General features: G+C 44.5%; 1 protein-coding gene across 7 annotated transcripts in view; it reads left to right on the top strand.

The window, feature by feature from the left end:
* The window catches only part of ITGB4 (integrin subunit beta 4), a 304,508-nt gene that overhangs the window by 257,060 nt on the left and 32,762 nt on the right, over nucleotides 1-14,686 (top strand). For 4 of the 7 annotated variants that reach the window (XM_086930742.1, XM_086930740.1, XM_086930739.1 and 1 more), the window contains exons 33-34: nucleotides 3,076-3,309; nucleotides 13,407-13,832. In XM_086930742.1, the coding sequence (XP_086786868.1) occupies nucleotides 3,076-3,309; nucleotides 13,407-13,832 (660 nt within the window). The remainder of the gene's footprint in view (nucleotides 1-3,075; nucleotides 3,310-13,406; nucleotides 13,833-14,686) is intronic. The other 3 variants (XM_086930744.1, XM_086930743.1, XM_086930741.1) reach the window with 1 other exon arrangement.

The following is a 14,686-nucleotide window of genomic DNA, read 5'->3' as shown; positions in this document are numbered from 1 at the left end:
CATAGATTGGTTCCGCGGTTCTAAACCGTAGTGTAGTATCCCTCTCAAAAGAATACATTTTTCACATCAGCACGTTCCTGGGAATAGCGGTGAAGTTGCAAAGGGCATACGGGCAGGATCATACTGGAAACCAAAATCACCCCCTGGCAAAATGATCAAACTAGCCACTCACTACAGAAGAGCACGACTAGAATGAGGTTATTTGGGCATGGCTGAGTCACGCCATTACATGAGAGGGTTTTGTCATTTCTTGGATACTTGATGAGAATAGGGCAGGCAGCAGAAAATGGATTGCCACTACTGTCCTATTGCAACAGTCCTCTCAATCCTCTGGTTAGTATATTACAAACCATCTGTGATCACCAAACATAGAGCCTGGCATTAAGTGCCTTAAAAGCAATGTTGCACTGATAGTTGGGACCAGTGTTGTCTGGTGTTCTCACATGTGTATATACCTGGTTTGAAGGGCTGATACTCAGTATGTGTGTGCTAGGTGAGATCCAGAGTATAACATGATAACATGCCTGGGACTTGCGCCATTGCGGTCTCAGGTCAGGTAAGGCTCAACAAACCTGCATCTGACACCCAAGCCAGAACATGTTCCCGGATGACCAAAATTCTACAAAGCACAAGAAAGCTTTGGAAGAGGCTACTGGGGTGAGGCTGAGCAAACCGAAGGAAGAGTCTACTGTAGTGGGAGGTCGAGTGGGGCAGAGATGCATGCAGCATTGTCACTAGCTTGCAAGCTCTTTTGGCATTGTGGACACTCAAAAAGGCATAACGATTAGGCTCTTAGTCCCAAAGGTAAATGTAGGTGTGTATATATAATCCTGTGTGAATTCACTCTTGCACTTAGGTCTAAATCTACACTTTTGTGCTTATACACTTTTCTGCTATTCACCATTTCCACATGTAGATTTACACCCAAGTGTAAACTTACAATTCTCAACCCCTTGGAACCAGGGAGGTAAAGACATGCAAGAGTAAATTTACAAGTGTAAAAATACTGCAAGTAACTTTTCACACCTAGGCAGAGCTCCATACAGGGGCAGCATTCTCCCAATGTTAAGTTTAGAAAACTTTAAAAAGATTATTTGTTCAGTAAAACAAATATTAAAATAATTTTATACAAAATAATATTGTCAAATAATTTATTTGATAAATATTTCTTAGTGAAATGTAAAACATTTAGCATAATAGCATTTAATGTCTGTGTATAGATATATATGCACAATATATATGTGTGCAACAAAACAACAAACCTCAAAGTGTATTGTCTACATACACACACACACATATATTTTCTCCTCACTAAACCCCTCCTATTTTTTAATCCGTATTACCCATTTTTCAAACACTCCCCTGGTCCCTCCAGCAGTTACAATAAGAAACATATACATATACATATATGTGCAGAGATCTCCGCCACTTTGGTGAAGATCTCCACATAGAATGATAGGAGAAGTGGAGATCTCTGCCCATAGCTTAGTGAATAGCTTTTTGTTACATGTGAGTAGTACTACCGTAGACTACTTCAGACACTACAAAATGCAGTTTGTGATTAGACCCCTTAATGTCTAAAAACTCAGAAGGATTTAACATGACATGTATTTGTAAAGTGCGATGTTCACCTTGAAGGGTATCTTGGCACTAAAATAACAACTGTTTATTGTTACCCAACTGAATGGTATTCATTTTCCCGAGCTTAGGAGGATGAAAGGCTGAGTGAACCTGTCAGGATCTGAATCGTGACAATGAGTTCAAACACAGATTGCTGCAGTGGATGCATTAGTCCACTAAACCACTCAAACCATCCAAGGGCCCTTGAAGGGCAAGTGGTACATTGAGCAAGGTTTTCAAAGTCTAGTGGAAGGCTCCTGGCATAAGGGCCTTTTCTGTCCATGGTGCTTCAGGTTATAAGACAGGTGCAGGGGGCTGAAATATTTTCTGTGTATTGTGTTAGATTAAAGAATTAGAAGAGATGCAACCCTGAGGATAAATTTGTGGCTTAAAAAGGTCTTGTGTTCCGTGGGACATCAGCCAATGAGGCATTTGAGTATGAGGAGCAGCAAATCATGGGATTTGCCTTTGTCATGTATAGAGTACTTTACATTGGCAATAAAGACCACCCAAAATAAATTTGTCTTGAACTTGCCCCACAAGGGACTGCCCACAACATACCATGAGGCCATTACCCCTCTAAATTGGAACACACACACCTCCTGACTAGTTTTGGCCCTGTTGGGCTACAACAGTAAGGTTTAGCTTGAATCCTGTAGCACAAAGAGATCAGGATCCAAGTCTGGTCATACTCCTCTCACTGAGGGACACTCACTTAGACAGCACAAAAAGTGGTGGGGGCGGGGGGAGGCTAAAATGAATCTCAGTCATTGCAGAGAAGAATCAGCAACAGGCAAATAAGTCTTGAACTTGTCCCAAAAAGGGTAGTCCAAGCCAAGCAACCAGGCCAAGTCTCAACAGGAACACAAGTACGCAGACAGGTTTCGGCTGTTGCGTTGCTTTTGTTCCTATTCAGCAAGGACTTGGCCTGCATGTTCAGGCTGGACTATTTCTATTGGACAGCGACCAAGTCTGGTTTGCACGAGGTTGGCCCCTATCTGTTGTGGCACATTGAGGTAGCAGCACTGGATAGGAAAACGCCCCAAGTAATTACCAGTGGCTGAGATCTATTCAAGCATTCCACAGATTTTTTTCATCTAATATCTCAGTAATACGTTAAAAGCATGAGCACACATTAAGGTACTTGGTGAAGATTTAAACCTTGGGGAATGTGTGGTGGTAGGGTTTAAAGGGTCGATGTCCATGGTGTAAGAGCTGTAACATGGCTTTGGTAACTGTAGACCCACACAGCATCTGTGTCGCAGACCCCTTTATCAAAATATCATGGCTGAGTGAGGTGGGAATAGGTAGCATGGTGGCACCTGTATCCAGCATGCAGAATGTTTACTGCTGACATTCCTAAAGACATTCAGCTACAAATGCATTGTCGGTGGTGGGTTCCTCTTCATAAGCCTGCAGACTTTGCCAACACTAGTGCTTGACTTGTTCCAAAAGGCTACCGGTGGAATCACGTGCAGCTGTTGGGTGAGGAACTGGACCTGCGCCGAATAACCTGGAGGATGCCCGTGGATCTCATCCCCAGGCTTTCCGACAGCAGCTGCTTCTCTACTGACACCGAAAGCCTACTCCGGGATGAGGGAGGTGCTTCCGAAGCATTTGACAGCGATGAGAAGAGCAGCAAAGGAGGCGGTGGTATCAAGAGGAGAGGAACCTTTCGGCCCCCAGCAGGTGAAGGAAGCATTCTGCAAAGGGATACCTCCTCTCACCCAAAATGTAGAGGCATTGAGGGCACCAAGCTGTGTTCTAAATGTACACCTCCCATCCCCTCTGTGGTGCCTTGGCATGATGTGCTACAGGTCTAGTGTGGAGTGGGGTTCTAGCTGTTTCGAGGTTGGTGATGTGTCTTCTAAATGCTTTTCTGATCCTTTACTGCCTATTCACGAACTGTGACATCATCAGAATGGAAGCAGACACTTGACCTGTTAAGAATTGCTGCAATGTCCAGCTCAGAAATGTCTGAACACTCTTTAGAAATGTATCAAGATAGAACATTCTTTTTTCCAGCCTCCTCTAGGTAAGCCACATCACAAGAATTCAATCCAGGGCTCCCAGTAAAAGCTCTCAGGCCTAGTCCGGATACACTTCTAAAACAGGCCAGACATGTTTGTCTCTGTACCCTTTATAACCAGTCATTGAGATCTGAACATGGTGTTTATAATCCAAAACCAGTCAGGTAACTGTGTCATACATGTTTGTATAGGCCACTCATAATGGGACCTGACAATCTTGTGAGTTCACATTGATTTTTTCATGAATCAGAAAGTAGGTGGTAGGTGTGCAGGGTACAAAAGACAAACATATATAGGCAGATGCCTAAACTGCTGTGATAAGAGCTATGTTCATTCACCCATTTGCCACCATCATACATAGATCACTCTACTAACCACATTTCTTTATATGTTTGACAAAGCAGGGGAGCTGAGTCAATTTTACAAGCTCCATTTAACCCTATCCACCTTGTCATGTTCATTAGAGTGTGGTGTGCATAAACCGTGGTCTTGCTAGTGTTCATGACAACGTCACAGACAAAGGAGTGTATTTGTCTCTCCCCAGTGCCTTTGGCCTGTTTAGTAAAGTCTGGATTGCACCACTGTATCCCAAATGCTTGACATCCTCAGAGGCAATGGAAAATACCAGTGCAGTTCCCATGGAATGGTTAGCAGACTGTGGAGTACATCATTACCTCTGCAGTACTAATGCAGTGGAGTGGATCTGTGTCTCCTTGGTCCCCGTGGCATGCTCAGTAGAGAGAGGATCACAGCATTGCCTCTTCAGTGTTCATGTCAAGCTTGCATGCATTGGAGTGGATTTGGGTCTTCAAAGGCCTGTGGCATAGATAGTGGATTGAAGAGTACATTGCTGTCATCTTAGTGCTTATGACATTCTTAAATGAGGAGTAAAGTGTGGAAGATATCAGTGAAGTCCCAAACTCCATAACATGATCAAATGCACTGAGAATGGATATATTTCTCTAAACTTCCCATCCATTTTTGTTGTGCAAACGCATAGCAGTTGGTGGTATTGTCCAATTGTGAATCTCAAATCGGGCCCTTGATTAAGGATAGAAGGTGCTTGATCACCAGGTGCACTTTCTACAAACAGACCCACACATTGATCACCCTACTAAACTGCTCCACACATACATCATGGCAGTTTAGAGCATGGATTGGCACGACATTGCCCCTACCTTTTGTGTAGTGCACGTAGGAACATTAGTATATTGCCTCGTCCTTTTTGGTTGCATCCCAGATGAAACACATACTGGTATACACTAGTAATTCAGATAAGCACATGACTTGTGAGTAGGATATTAGCATCAGACCTACTTACTCCCCATAATGGTGACTAGCAATGAAGGACCTCCACTTCTGGCTGTCTTGGACAAGTTTCTGTATATGCCCCAGCTGTGCTTCAGGGTCTTCATTTCTGGTTTCGCAGTTCATCTCCAGGCCTTCCTGTCTTCTGCTTGCCTTCTGGGGTCCAGTGGAGAGCTGTTCCTGTGTTGGAGGCGTGTTCTCTTCTGATTGTCTGTCCTATCCCTCTCCGTCTTTTTCTCCTAATAATAGTGTCCATGCTCTCTTGCTTGCATCTAGCGAGCAGTTCCTGATTGGAGATTGTTTGTGCTTGTCCCATATGAAACACACACTGGTACACACTAGTTTTTCAGATACGTGAGTGTCTTATAAGCAGAACATTTAGGAGCAGAGTCTTGGGGAATTTCTTTTGAAATTCACAGGGTAAACTAGTGTTACTGGGACCAGATTGTAAAAAGCAGAGCTTTTTATTACTGGTGTCATGAACTTTATTCTACTATTGAGCCCAAAGCGGATCACCAAATAGACCCCTTTTGCACTTCACGATCAGCGTGGTCAAGTCGAGCAGTCCAAGGCTTATTCGTGGATGGAGGTTGGGGTTAGAAACTCAGAACTTAATGAAACATTAAATGAAACTAATAAATGAGGTTCCAACCACTACTTTTAATTAGATAAGAAAGAGTACTAAAATTGAGCACACAACACAGTGCTGTACATAATCATCACAGGCCACTTCAACTGGTACACAGTAATTAGATGACAGATTTTGTGGTTTGGATGCAGCCTATACTGCTACACTAGGACAAGTAGATAATAGTTTCACAATGAAAGCAAGATGGTTGCCATCTTGAGGAAATTAGTGGGTAATGTTCGTGGGTTGCTCTTTATGGTACTGCTCCGGGTGGTGTGTATCCTCACACCACGCATCAAGCAGGATTGTGCCGACTATGCCCTGGCCCAGACTACATTGCTACAGTCCATGTCATATGCACACGATCTGGTTGGATTAATGTCCAGCAGCGCTACCACTAGTTGTGAAGAACCCGCCAGGGCCGGCTCTAGGCATGTGCAAGCTGTGCACCTGCACAGGGCCACCAAACCCCAGGGGCCACCACGCCAATATATATCCTTAATATATTAATCCTCTGAGGATGGATACATATTTGCGTGGTGGCCCCTGGCAGGGATTTGGCGGCCTCCGGCTCTGTTCCACTTCTAAACTCCCTGACCCCCTCCCCTCTTTACTGGCCTCCGCGCTCCGCTCCGCCCCGCCCCGCCCGGACCCCCTCTTCTGGGCCCCCTACCTACGCTCCCTGCCCAGGGCCACCATGAACCTAGAGCCGGCCCTGAACCCGCACTCGGATTGAGCTGCTTGTGGTTCGGTGAATCTTCACAGGGAGATCTTCCTAAAGCCCACACACGAGTCCACCCCTATTACAAAGCAAAGATCCTACCCCACACTGTAGTTGTGATGAAGGAGTGTAAGGTGATACCCCCACCAACTCAGTGGAGCAATCCTGACCTGGTGCAATACCCCCCTTGGTACTTCAATACTTCAGGAGAGACTGCAGAATATGGTCATGGTCTCTCAAGGCTAACCCGTCACAGGTTCTATGTCTTTTTTGGTAGGAAACCTGTGAGGTACGTTACTACTTTTTCAGGGTGCCCCATACCCACAGGCACTTTGGCTTAGGAGCTATTGGGATACTCTTGTCCTAGGGTCTTATAGTCTAGTACTGCCGGTGCTTCTGAGTTACATTTGGCAGCTTCAGTTCATCCTACCTTACCTGCTGACAGCACCCCCTTCTATGTGGCATCTTCGTTGTCTAAGAACACCTTTAATACCCCTCCTAAGTAGCCAATCAGCTCCTTCATTCAAGATAGCCCAAGGTAGCTCCTTTGGGAAACTCTCCAGGTTAAGTGTAGGGCTGAGCAGTGAACTCTGCTCCGTTCACGAAGTTTGCAGACTTTTTTTGCACTCTGTGGAGCTCGCTGATTTCCCAAAAACCCTTCAGAGCGGAGTATTTTCCTCACTTGCGCTCACCAATGGTAAGTTGGTGAGCAAGGAAAATCCAACGTTAGACCGCTTCCCAGCGAGATTTCTCAACACAGGCAGTCGCGGATGTCACTACCGCTCGCTTTGAGAATCCTTCTGTTCGCATTAAGCAAGCTGCCACTCCAGTAGAACTTTTACTCTAGTGGCAGAAAGAAGCAGCGCCCTCTTGCGATGCACATGATGCCATTTGTGCTGATTTTACAGCGCAGGACTGATACCCGGCGCTAAAAATCAGTGCTAACAGCGCGAGGTAACGCACTCCGCCGCTAGCAGAACTCTGCGTATCTTTGCAAAGTTTTTTTGTCACTTCACGGAGTTCTGCATAGCAGAACTCCGTGAACTCCACCCGACCTAGTTAAGAGGCAGTTAATTCTCTCACCCTAGAGCACAAGAGTTTCTCTGTTGCACTGCGGTGGGATCCAAGATTCTGATACAACAATCTTGTCATATTGGCTTACAGTTTCTGCTCCCATACTAATACCATGTCTGCAGTCATAGTTTGGGGATTCACAAGTCCACTATAGGACCAGTTTCAGGTAGTTTCTGACCCACGGTTATTCCTCTGAGTCTGATCCAGCCACAGACATTGTTGTACAATGTCCGCAGGACAGTGAGGTGGAATTGGGAGTCTCCTGCAGTAGAGACTCACAATAAAAGCACACAAGTAGGAGAGACTTCCTCATTCAACTGCTACTTAATCTGATTCGGGCGGGGGGTAACACTTCAAAGTGACAATGGAGCTGGAAAGGGTGGGGGAATTTTGATACACTTCAAAAGGACCCTCCCTCTGTCTCCTCCCCTCCAACCTACAAAAAGGGATACACAAAGTATGAACCATGGGCCTCATGCATTCCTCCTGACCTTTACATGTGCTGCAAACTAGTAAGTATTTATTTACACATTAACTGGAGTAAAAGGGAAAGAAGCAAAGAAGGTGGCCTACACCACTTATCTTCAGAAACACCTTAATTTTAAAGACATTGTGCAACAAACATGTGAACATATGATAAAGGCAACAAACCTGTAAACATATAATAAAGCCAACAAACAGGTAAACATATGATAAAAACCCTTGAAAATTTAAAAAAAAGTGTGTATCGCTGCATTTAAATGCATTTTTTAAAAGTGATAGTTCATTATTAATTTGAAAATATTCATGCCCCTTCACCAGCCTGACAACTATGCCATTAGTGGGCCAAGAGACCAGTCAGTTGTTGTGTGTACCCTCAATGTGGTCTAGGTTATTATTATACATATAACATAGTAGTTTATTCAATCTAACACAAGATGTTTTGTACTGCACACATCCTGAACTCATATTTCAGTGTGTTCTCATATGTGATAATGAAGAAAAACGCAGCATAGTGAAATAAAAACAATGGCCTACAATCTCACAGTTTCTCAAGTATAGAAGCTGTATTGATTCCAGGTTTGATCCCTGCTTCTAAGCACTCCTAATGTTTGCAAATAAGAGACTACAGACACAAGAAGATTGCAAGGCCTACAATTCTATTTCATTTCACTAACCAAGTTATTTCCTTTGTACACTTGACTCACCAAAGGTAACAACAGCAAGCAGAGAAGGCTCCCCTCGGGCTGCGGTAGAGGGATTGCGGCGTAGACACAGTATAAAACAGTATTGTCAAATCTATGACTTTTCTAGAGACTAGGGGCTTCATTTAGAGGGAAGTGTGGAACAAGTCCCTCAAAATAACTATACGACCCACTGTGCACACTATTGACATACTTTGCTTCCCCTGTGTTCACCATTCACCTCCCCAGCCCCTTGCCCTCACCGTGCTGGCATCAATACAGCCATCAGTTACACCACAAACCATACTTTTGGGCCTCCTGGAAAATGTTTGCGAGCACCTGTGCCCGGCAGTGTGATCCGCTACAAAGTCCTCAGGATTGCTTTGGCGGAGCTCTGCATTCACATAGCTGTCTTGGCTCTCTCTAGTCTCCATCTTGTGTACTACTGGTTCGAGAAATTAAAATGGACTCCTGGGTAGCCACACTCATATGCAACACACTCTCTAAACGCATGTTCTACTCTATAAAGAAGTGTGTGTCATCCATGTTCACATGGATGAAATGAAGAACATGTTTGAAGGGGACTGATAAGCCAATTTAAAACATAGAAGAGCCAAGTAGGAATCTCGACCTGGCAGGCATCAGGTAAAAAGTCCTGTCCTTCCTCTAGAAAATAGAGTTGCCTTATAAAAAGAAAGGACCACTTAGCCTGCGCTTCCATTCTGGAGAGCCCCGCACCGAGTCTGACTCCATGTCATAAGGAAGCCTCGTGCACATGTGTAATTGTTGTGTGCTGAGGTAAAAATGGAAAAACTGCTGGAATTTGCTATTTGGGAATCAATTAAGGGTTGCACCCTCTCCGGAGCCATGCCAGAGATCTTTCCTGGCCCATCAGAGGCTGAATAAACGACCTGTCATCGTGCAGTCGCCTGAGCAAGTTTCACAATTTACCCAGTTACAGGAATTAAAAAATTCTGACATCATCAAACCTCCTTGTATGAGCTCAGCATTTGTGGCAGTGCAAAATGGAACATCTCATCAGAATTCAAATGTCCTTAGATGTAAGTGATGCACCAAGAACCTGCCAATATAATGAATGATAATTGTAATCCTCATTATGAGTGAACAGCAACAAGTCTATATCAGAATACCTATGGTGTCAGAGCCTGTTCTGGGCGGAACAATGGCATATGGCAGATTTCTCACGCTATTGTTGAGACTCTGTATCTATAGTTCCCAGCACCCTGCAGGTTTAAGGCACGGGTTGAGTACAAGAACAGATAGATTTGTTTCACTCGTAGGTGAATTATGCAGCTCATGTGGAATTTCTTTGTACCTCTACTTAGCAAAACGCTTAGTGATCACCGCCGCAGCAGACCCGTCTGCATGCATTCAGTCTCCAGTCCCTGATGTAGGCTAGGTCCCACATTTGCTTCTGCTGGTTTCCACCCTCCTGCAGCAGCTCCTTCCAGGTGTAGTCCAAACAAGCATCCTCATTTAGAACTATGGTGTCAGAGGTAACCATTGAGGAGGTGTGCCCAGCAACGCCCAGTCCCAACAGTGGTAGTCCTCCTTACAGGCTGCAGCAAGTTCCTGGAGTGGTAGGTGGGGCCTCTAGCCAAATCTCCTCGCAGTGGTTGCTTTATGGCGATTCTGGCTGCTATCCCAACTGGGGCTTCTCCCTTGGTCGACAGTAGCAGCAGCTGTCTCTCGGTGAGAAATCTGAGTGAATGATCATGTAGTGTCTTAAGCGCAGCTTACACGTAAACTATGCAGAGCGACGGGGCTGTCAAGACATGTGCTACTCAAGGCGTCACCCTCTGAGCAAAGTCAGCTTTTACTGTGTTCTCCTCACGCCGGGAACACACTGGGCTCCCCGACAGGCAGGCTTCAAGACACTTCAGCAAGACCCTCAGCTCCTCTAGCAGAAATGGAGCCTTCTAGTGATGTTTCCTTTCCTCTAAGAGATTGGCTGTTCCTTCCTTGGTCATGAAGAACGTGGAACTGAATGTGGATTCGTTCGGATCCTGCTGTTATACACAATTTCTAGACAGGAGATGTGGAGCCGCGGTCTGAGGTTTCAGAACCTATTTGGGCAGGTTCTCTTTCAAGTTTCAAGGTTTCTCTTTCTGGCTGCTACTTAAAACAGACTTTGTACAAGTTGATGGTGAGACTGACTCCAAGCAGGAATGTTCAAAACAGGGATGCAAGGGCACAGGTAAGTGTGAGGTGCATGCAGCCAGGTGCCTAGAAATGTCCTCCTCTTGAATAACAGAAACTGCAGCCCCACCAGTCACCCCAACATCTACCAAATGGCAGTGCTCAATAAGATCTAATCAGCAGTCCTTTTCTAACAAGATTTCATAGAATTTCTAAGGGAAGCCTTGTCTCCTTCCTCACTTCAGTGTCAGTGTCTGTATCTCCACCTTCCAGCTATAGAAATGCAGTCAATACGCTTCCACTATACGGAGAAGCTGTAGCGATCTGGTGCCATGATGAACCAGGGACATGCAAAGTGGATCCCACTGGTCCCAGTGCTCAGACTCTCAACACACACAGAATCCTAGTACCTTTCACATACATGTAATGTACATGCATGCACTCAACATGCACTTAGAAGTTTAGAACAAGAATCTTGGATTCACGTAACAGCAGAGCTTTACATGAGGGGGTCAGTACACCACACATTCTGTGACACAGAGAAAAAGGTTTGGCCACATCAATGAGTCTCAAACCCTCAGTAAGCTGCCCCCACTGCTTGATGTGATTCACCCAGGGAAGAGAGTGTAGCCCTATACGCACTACGATGGAACTCTTGGTGTGCCCCTCCAGGTCACAGAACAGGTTCTGGGTCGTGTATTAGAAGAGACAGGCCTGCGCACATGCTATATTAGTGTAAAGGGTCAGGCTACCAGTTTCACATGCAGTCAGGCACTGAGAACAAGGGTACATTTCTGTTCTCCTGAAAGGGGGCATACTTGTCCAAAACACCCAGAAGGGGTAGTGTTTGACTTCCTTAGTGATGATGGTTTTCATCAACATAAACAATCTTTGTCAAAATCTTGAAACAGTTAAAATGTCAGAATAAAGCGGGAGATAAAACAATAGTTAGGGACATCATAATCCAACCAAACACCCACACGTCCAGGAAGACCGGCCAACTCTCCATGCTGAGGTTTTATCCGCCAAAGTTGAGTCTCAAGGCTATCAAGTAGAGCCTTCTCTGGGATTGCAAATGGATAAAATCTAAACATACATCGGGTGATCGATAGAGCTGTCGCTGGGGATAATAGTGCTCCAATGAGGACAAAGCCAATTTACCCTTTATAGTAAGCTCTGTAATAACTGAGAAAAGCATCTTTTAAAATGTTTAGGTTCCATGGGCACAAATTCACACGATTGCCCCACATGGATCTCAGGTCGAGTTCTTGAAAGTACACTGCCTAGTGGTAGGACTAGTATCCTCCCCAACATGGCATAGTGAAGGATGGAGCAATGACCAACCCACTCTAAATTAAAGAAAAAAGTTTGATGATGTTTTGAAAGTTCTTTCTTCCTTTAAAGTGGGCAACACATTGCTTCATCGATCTTTCATAGTGCGAGTTACCAAAGGTGCACTCGAATGGAGTACTTTTTAATGTGGACCTAACCCTATTCTGATAGTCAAGGATAAATCTTGATTATTCATGGCCTATCAATAATCAATTATGGATGCTCATGGTGTGACTAATTCTTTGACTGCATATTTACCAGGGCTCTTACTCATAGGCAAATTTGAAACAAGATCTGAACTGTGCTAAATTACGCACTCTTTGGAACCAGACATATATATATACCTGAATGGATCACTACACGTGTTCTCTTTAACATGCACAACTATTTATCCAGGCCCAAACATAATGTAGTTCGCTATGGGTTCTCTCTGAACCAATCAGATCTGCAAACAGAGGCGACAACCCTTGTTTTTAATAGAAACTCTTTTCCTTCCCAGAGAGGTGGTCCTAGTGTATTCATCAGTGAGCAGGGAACATTCACGAAGGGGTACTCTGCCATTTTTGGGACATAAAAAGAGGATCTGCTCTGCCTCAAACTTCGAGTCGGCTGCAGTGATCACGGAGAGCATTTTCTTGCACCAGAGTAATTACTAGCATTGCTATGCTTCTGAAGCAGGAGCCTTAATGTTCAGCAGTAACCAACACCCTAAGTCCTTTAAGGTGGCAAAAGATAGCAGCTAACCTGAGTTTTTTGTAAGTGTGAATCCATTTTTCTCCTTATCTTTTCTTACCTAATCAAGTCCGCTGGTGCTGCTATATTGGGTCACCCAGCTTTGTACTCTGAGCCCCTAAACTGTTTTTTATGGGAGATGAGGCAATGGTAATTCTAGGGCAAGTTACAATTAGGTGACTTCCTTGGACACCAATAGCAGCAGACAGACGATTGCTATCAGAAACTGTTGCTTCATTACCAGATGAGTTGTGCTGCAAAATGTCACTTTCCCCAGGGTCTCAAAACCTCTGCAGCAGACGGACAGTTTTTAGATAAAAAGCAATGGCTTTACTGCATCTTCACTGACTGTAACCTATTAGACTTTGCCCAGATACTAAACATTTGTTGAGCAAAATGCCATATGGAATCTCTTTATCAAGACTGTATGTACTTAATGGCTCCTATCATGTAACCACTAGGTATATTCCAATACAAAACCCAGCACAATATGTTGAATACTTGCCAAAAGCTGTGAAGGGTCAAAAAATGGTTGGAAGCAGGAGAATGTCAGAGGATAGAGAGGAAACACTCAATATGCAAGTTAACTAGAATTGTAATTAAGCTGGCTGTACTAATGAACGGATGTTCTCTTCCAGATTACTTGATGAACGGGCGGGTGGATTACAACTATACTGGTGGAGGAACCTCTTTGACCAGGAACACAAGCTCATCTTCCACTAATTACAGCCAGGTCACTGGTAATGTGAAGACAACCAACTACAGCCATCTGAGTCCAGGCATGGGTACAACGACCACCAATTACACCCAGCTGAGCCCAGGCATGAGCACAACTACTACTAACTTCAACCAGCTGAGCCCAAGCATGGGTACAACTACGACAAGCTACAGCCAACTGAGCCCCGGCATTGGTTCAACTACCACAAACTACAGCCAATTGAGCCCAGGCATTGGTGCAACTACCACGAACTACAGCCAACTGAGCCCAGGCATGTACCAAGACAGCAGGACGTTCGGAAGTTCCTCTTTGACAAGGGAGTACACCACAGCTGTGACGACACATGGTGAGTTCTAGGTGTTAAAGCTTGATGGACTATTCAGCACCTAAAGAGATGTATTTCAGTCCTTTGTACCCCTAAAAATCATGTACAACACTGGATGGTAGCATCTATCCCTTTCACTGCCCGCATCTCTATGGTGCACTCTGAAGCAGTCTTAACGTTGGACACAGAGCTTCCACTCTCAAATTATAGGTCACACTCTCTATCACTTTTACCTTTTCAGTCTGTCTCTTGCAACACTCTGAAGCGGCTGTCTGTATTCCTCACACCTAGGACTCTCCCTGCCCCCCAGTATATTTCTGTAACTCCAGAGTTCCCTCTGTCCCTCAATGGAGGGGCTATGGGTGATGTTTTCCAGCCCTGAGCTCCATGCTAATTCTTCCCAGCCCAGGGCTCCCTCTGTACCACACTGGAGAGTGTCTTGTCCTCTGACACTCAGAGCACTTTCTGTCTCATACTGAAGAGGCCTGTCTCTAACCCTCACTACAAATTCTCCCTCTCCACCATACTGAAGGGGCACTCTCCCATCTCTCGTATCTCTCCTACACAGGAGTGGTGTCTCAGTCCCTTTCACTGTAGATATCCTCATTTCCACAATAGAAGAAGGAGGCTGTGGATTGTTTACTTTTTAATCCTTTCAATAAGGGTATTTGAATAACAATATGATGCATCAACTTATTCAGATGCATAATATTGACTTTAAAATAGTTTACAGTTGCCTTACATAATAATTGAAACAATATAAACAATAGGTTTTCATTGAAAATATTTACAATTTATAAAATCATTTAATTCAAAGAAAGATCAATTCATCCATGAGCAGTGCAATCCTTTTTAATTGCTTGTTGATTGTAAAA

This window comes from Lissotriton vulgaris, chromosome 7 (assembly GCF_964263255.1).
Source record: "Lissotriton vulgaris chromosome 7, aLisVul1.2, whole genome shotgun sequence".
NCBI lineage: Eukaryota > Metazoa > Chordata > Amphibia > Caudata > Salamandridae > Lissotriton > Lissotriton vulgaris.
The sequence above is the reverse complement of the archived record's forward strand: the minus strand, read 5'-3'. Positions and strand labels throughout refer to the sequence as shown.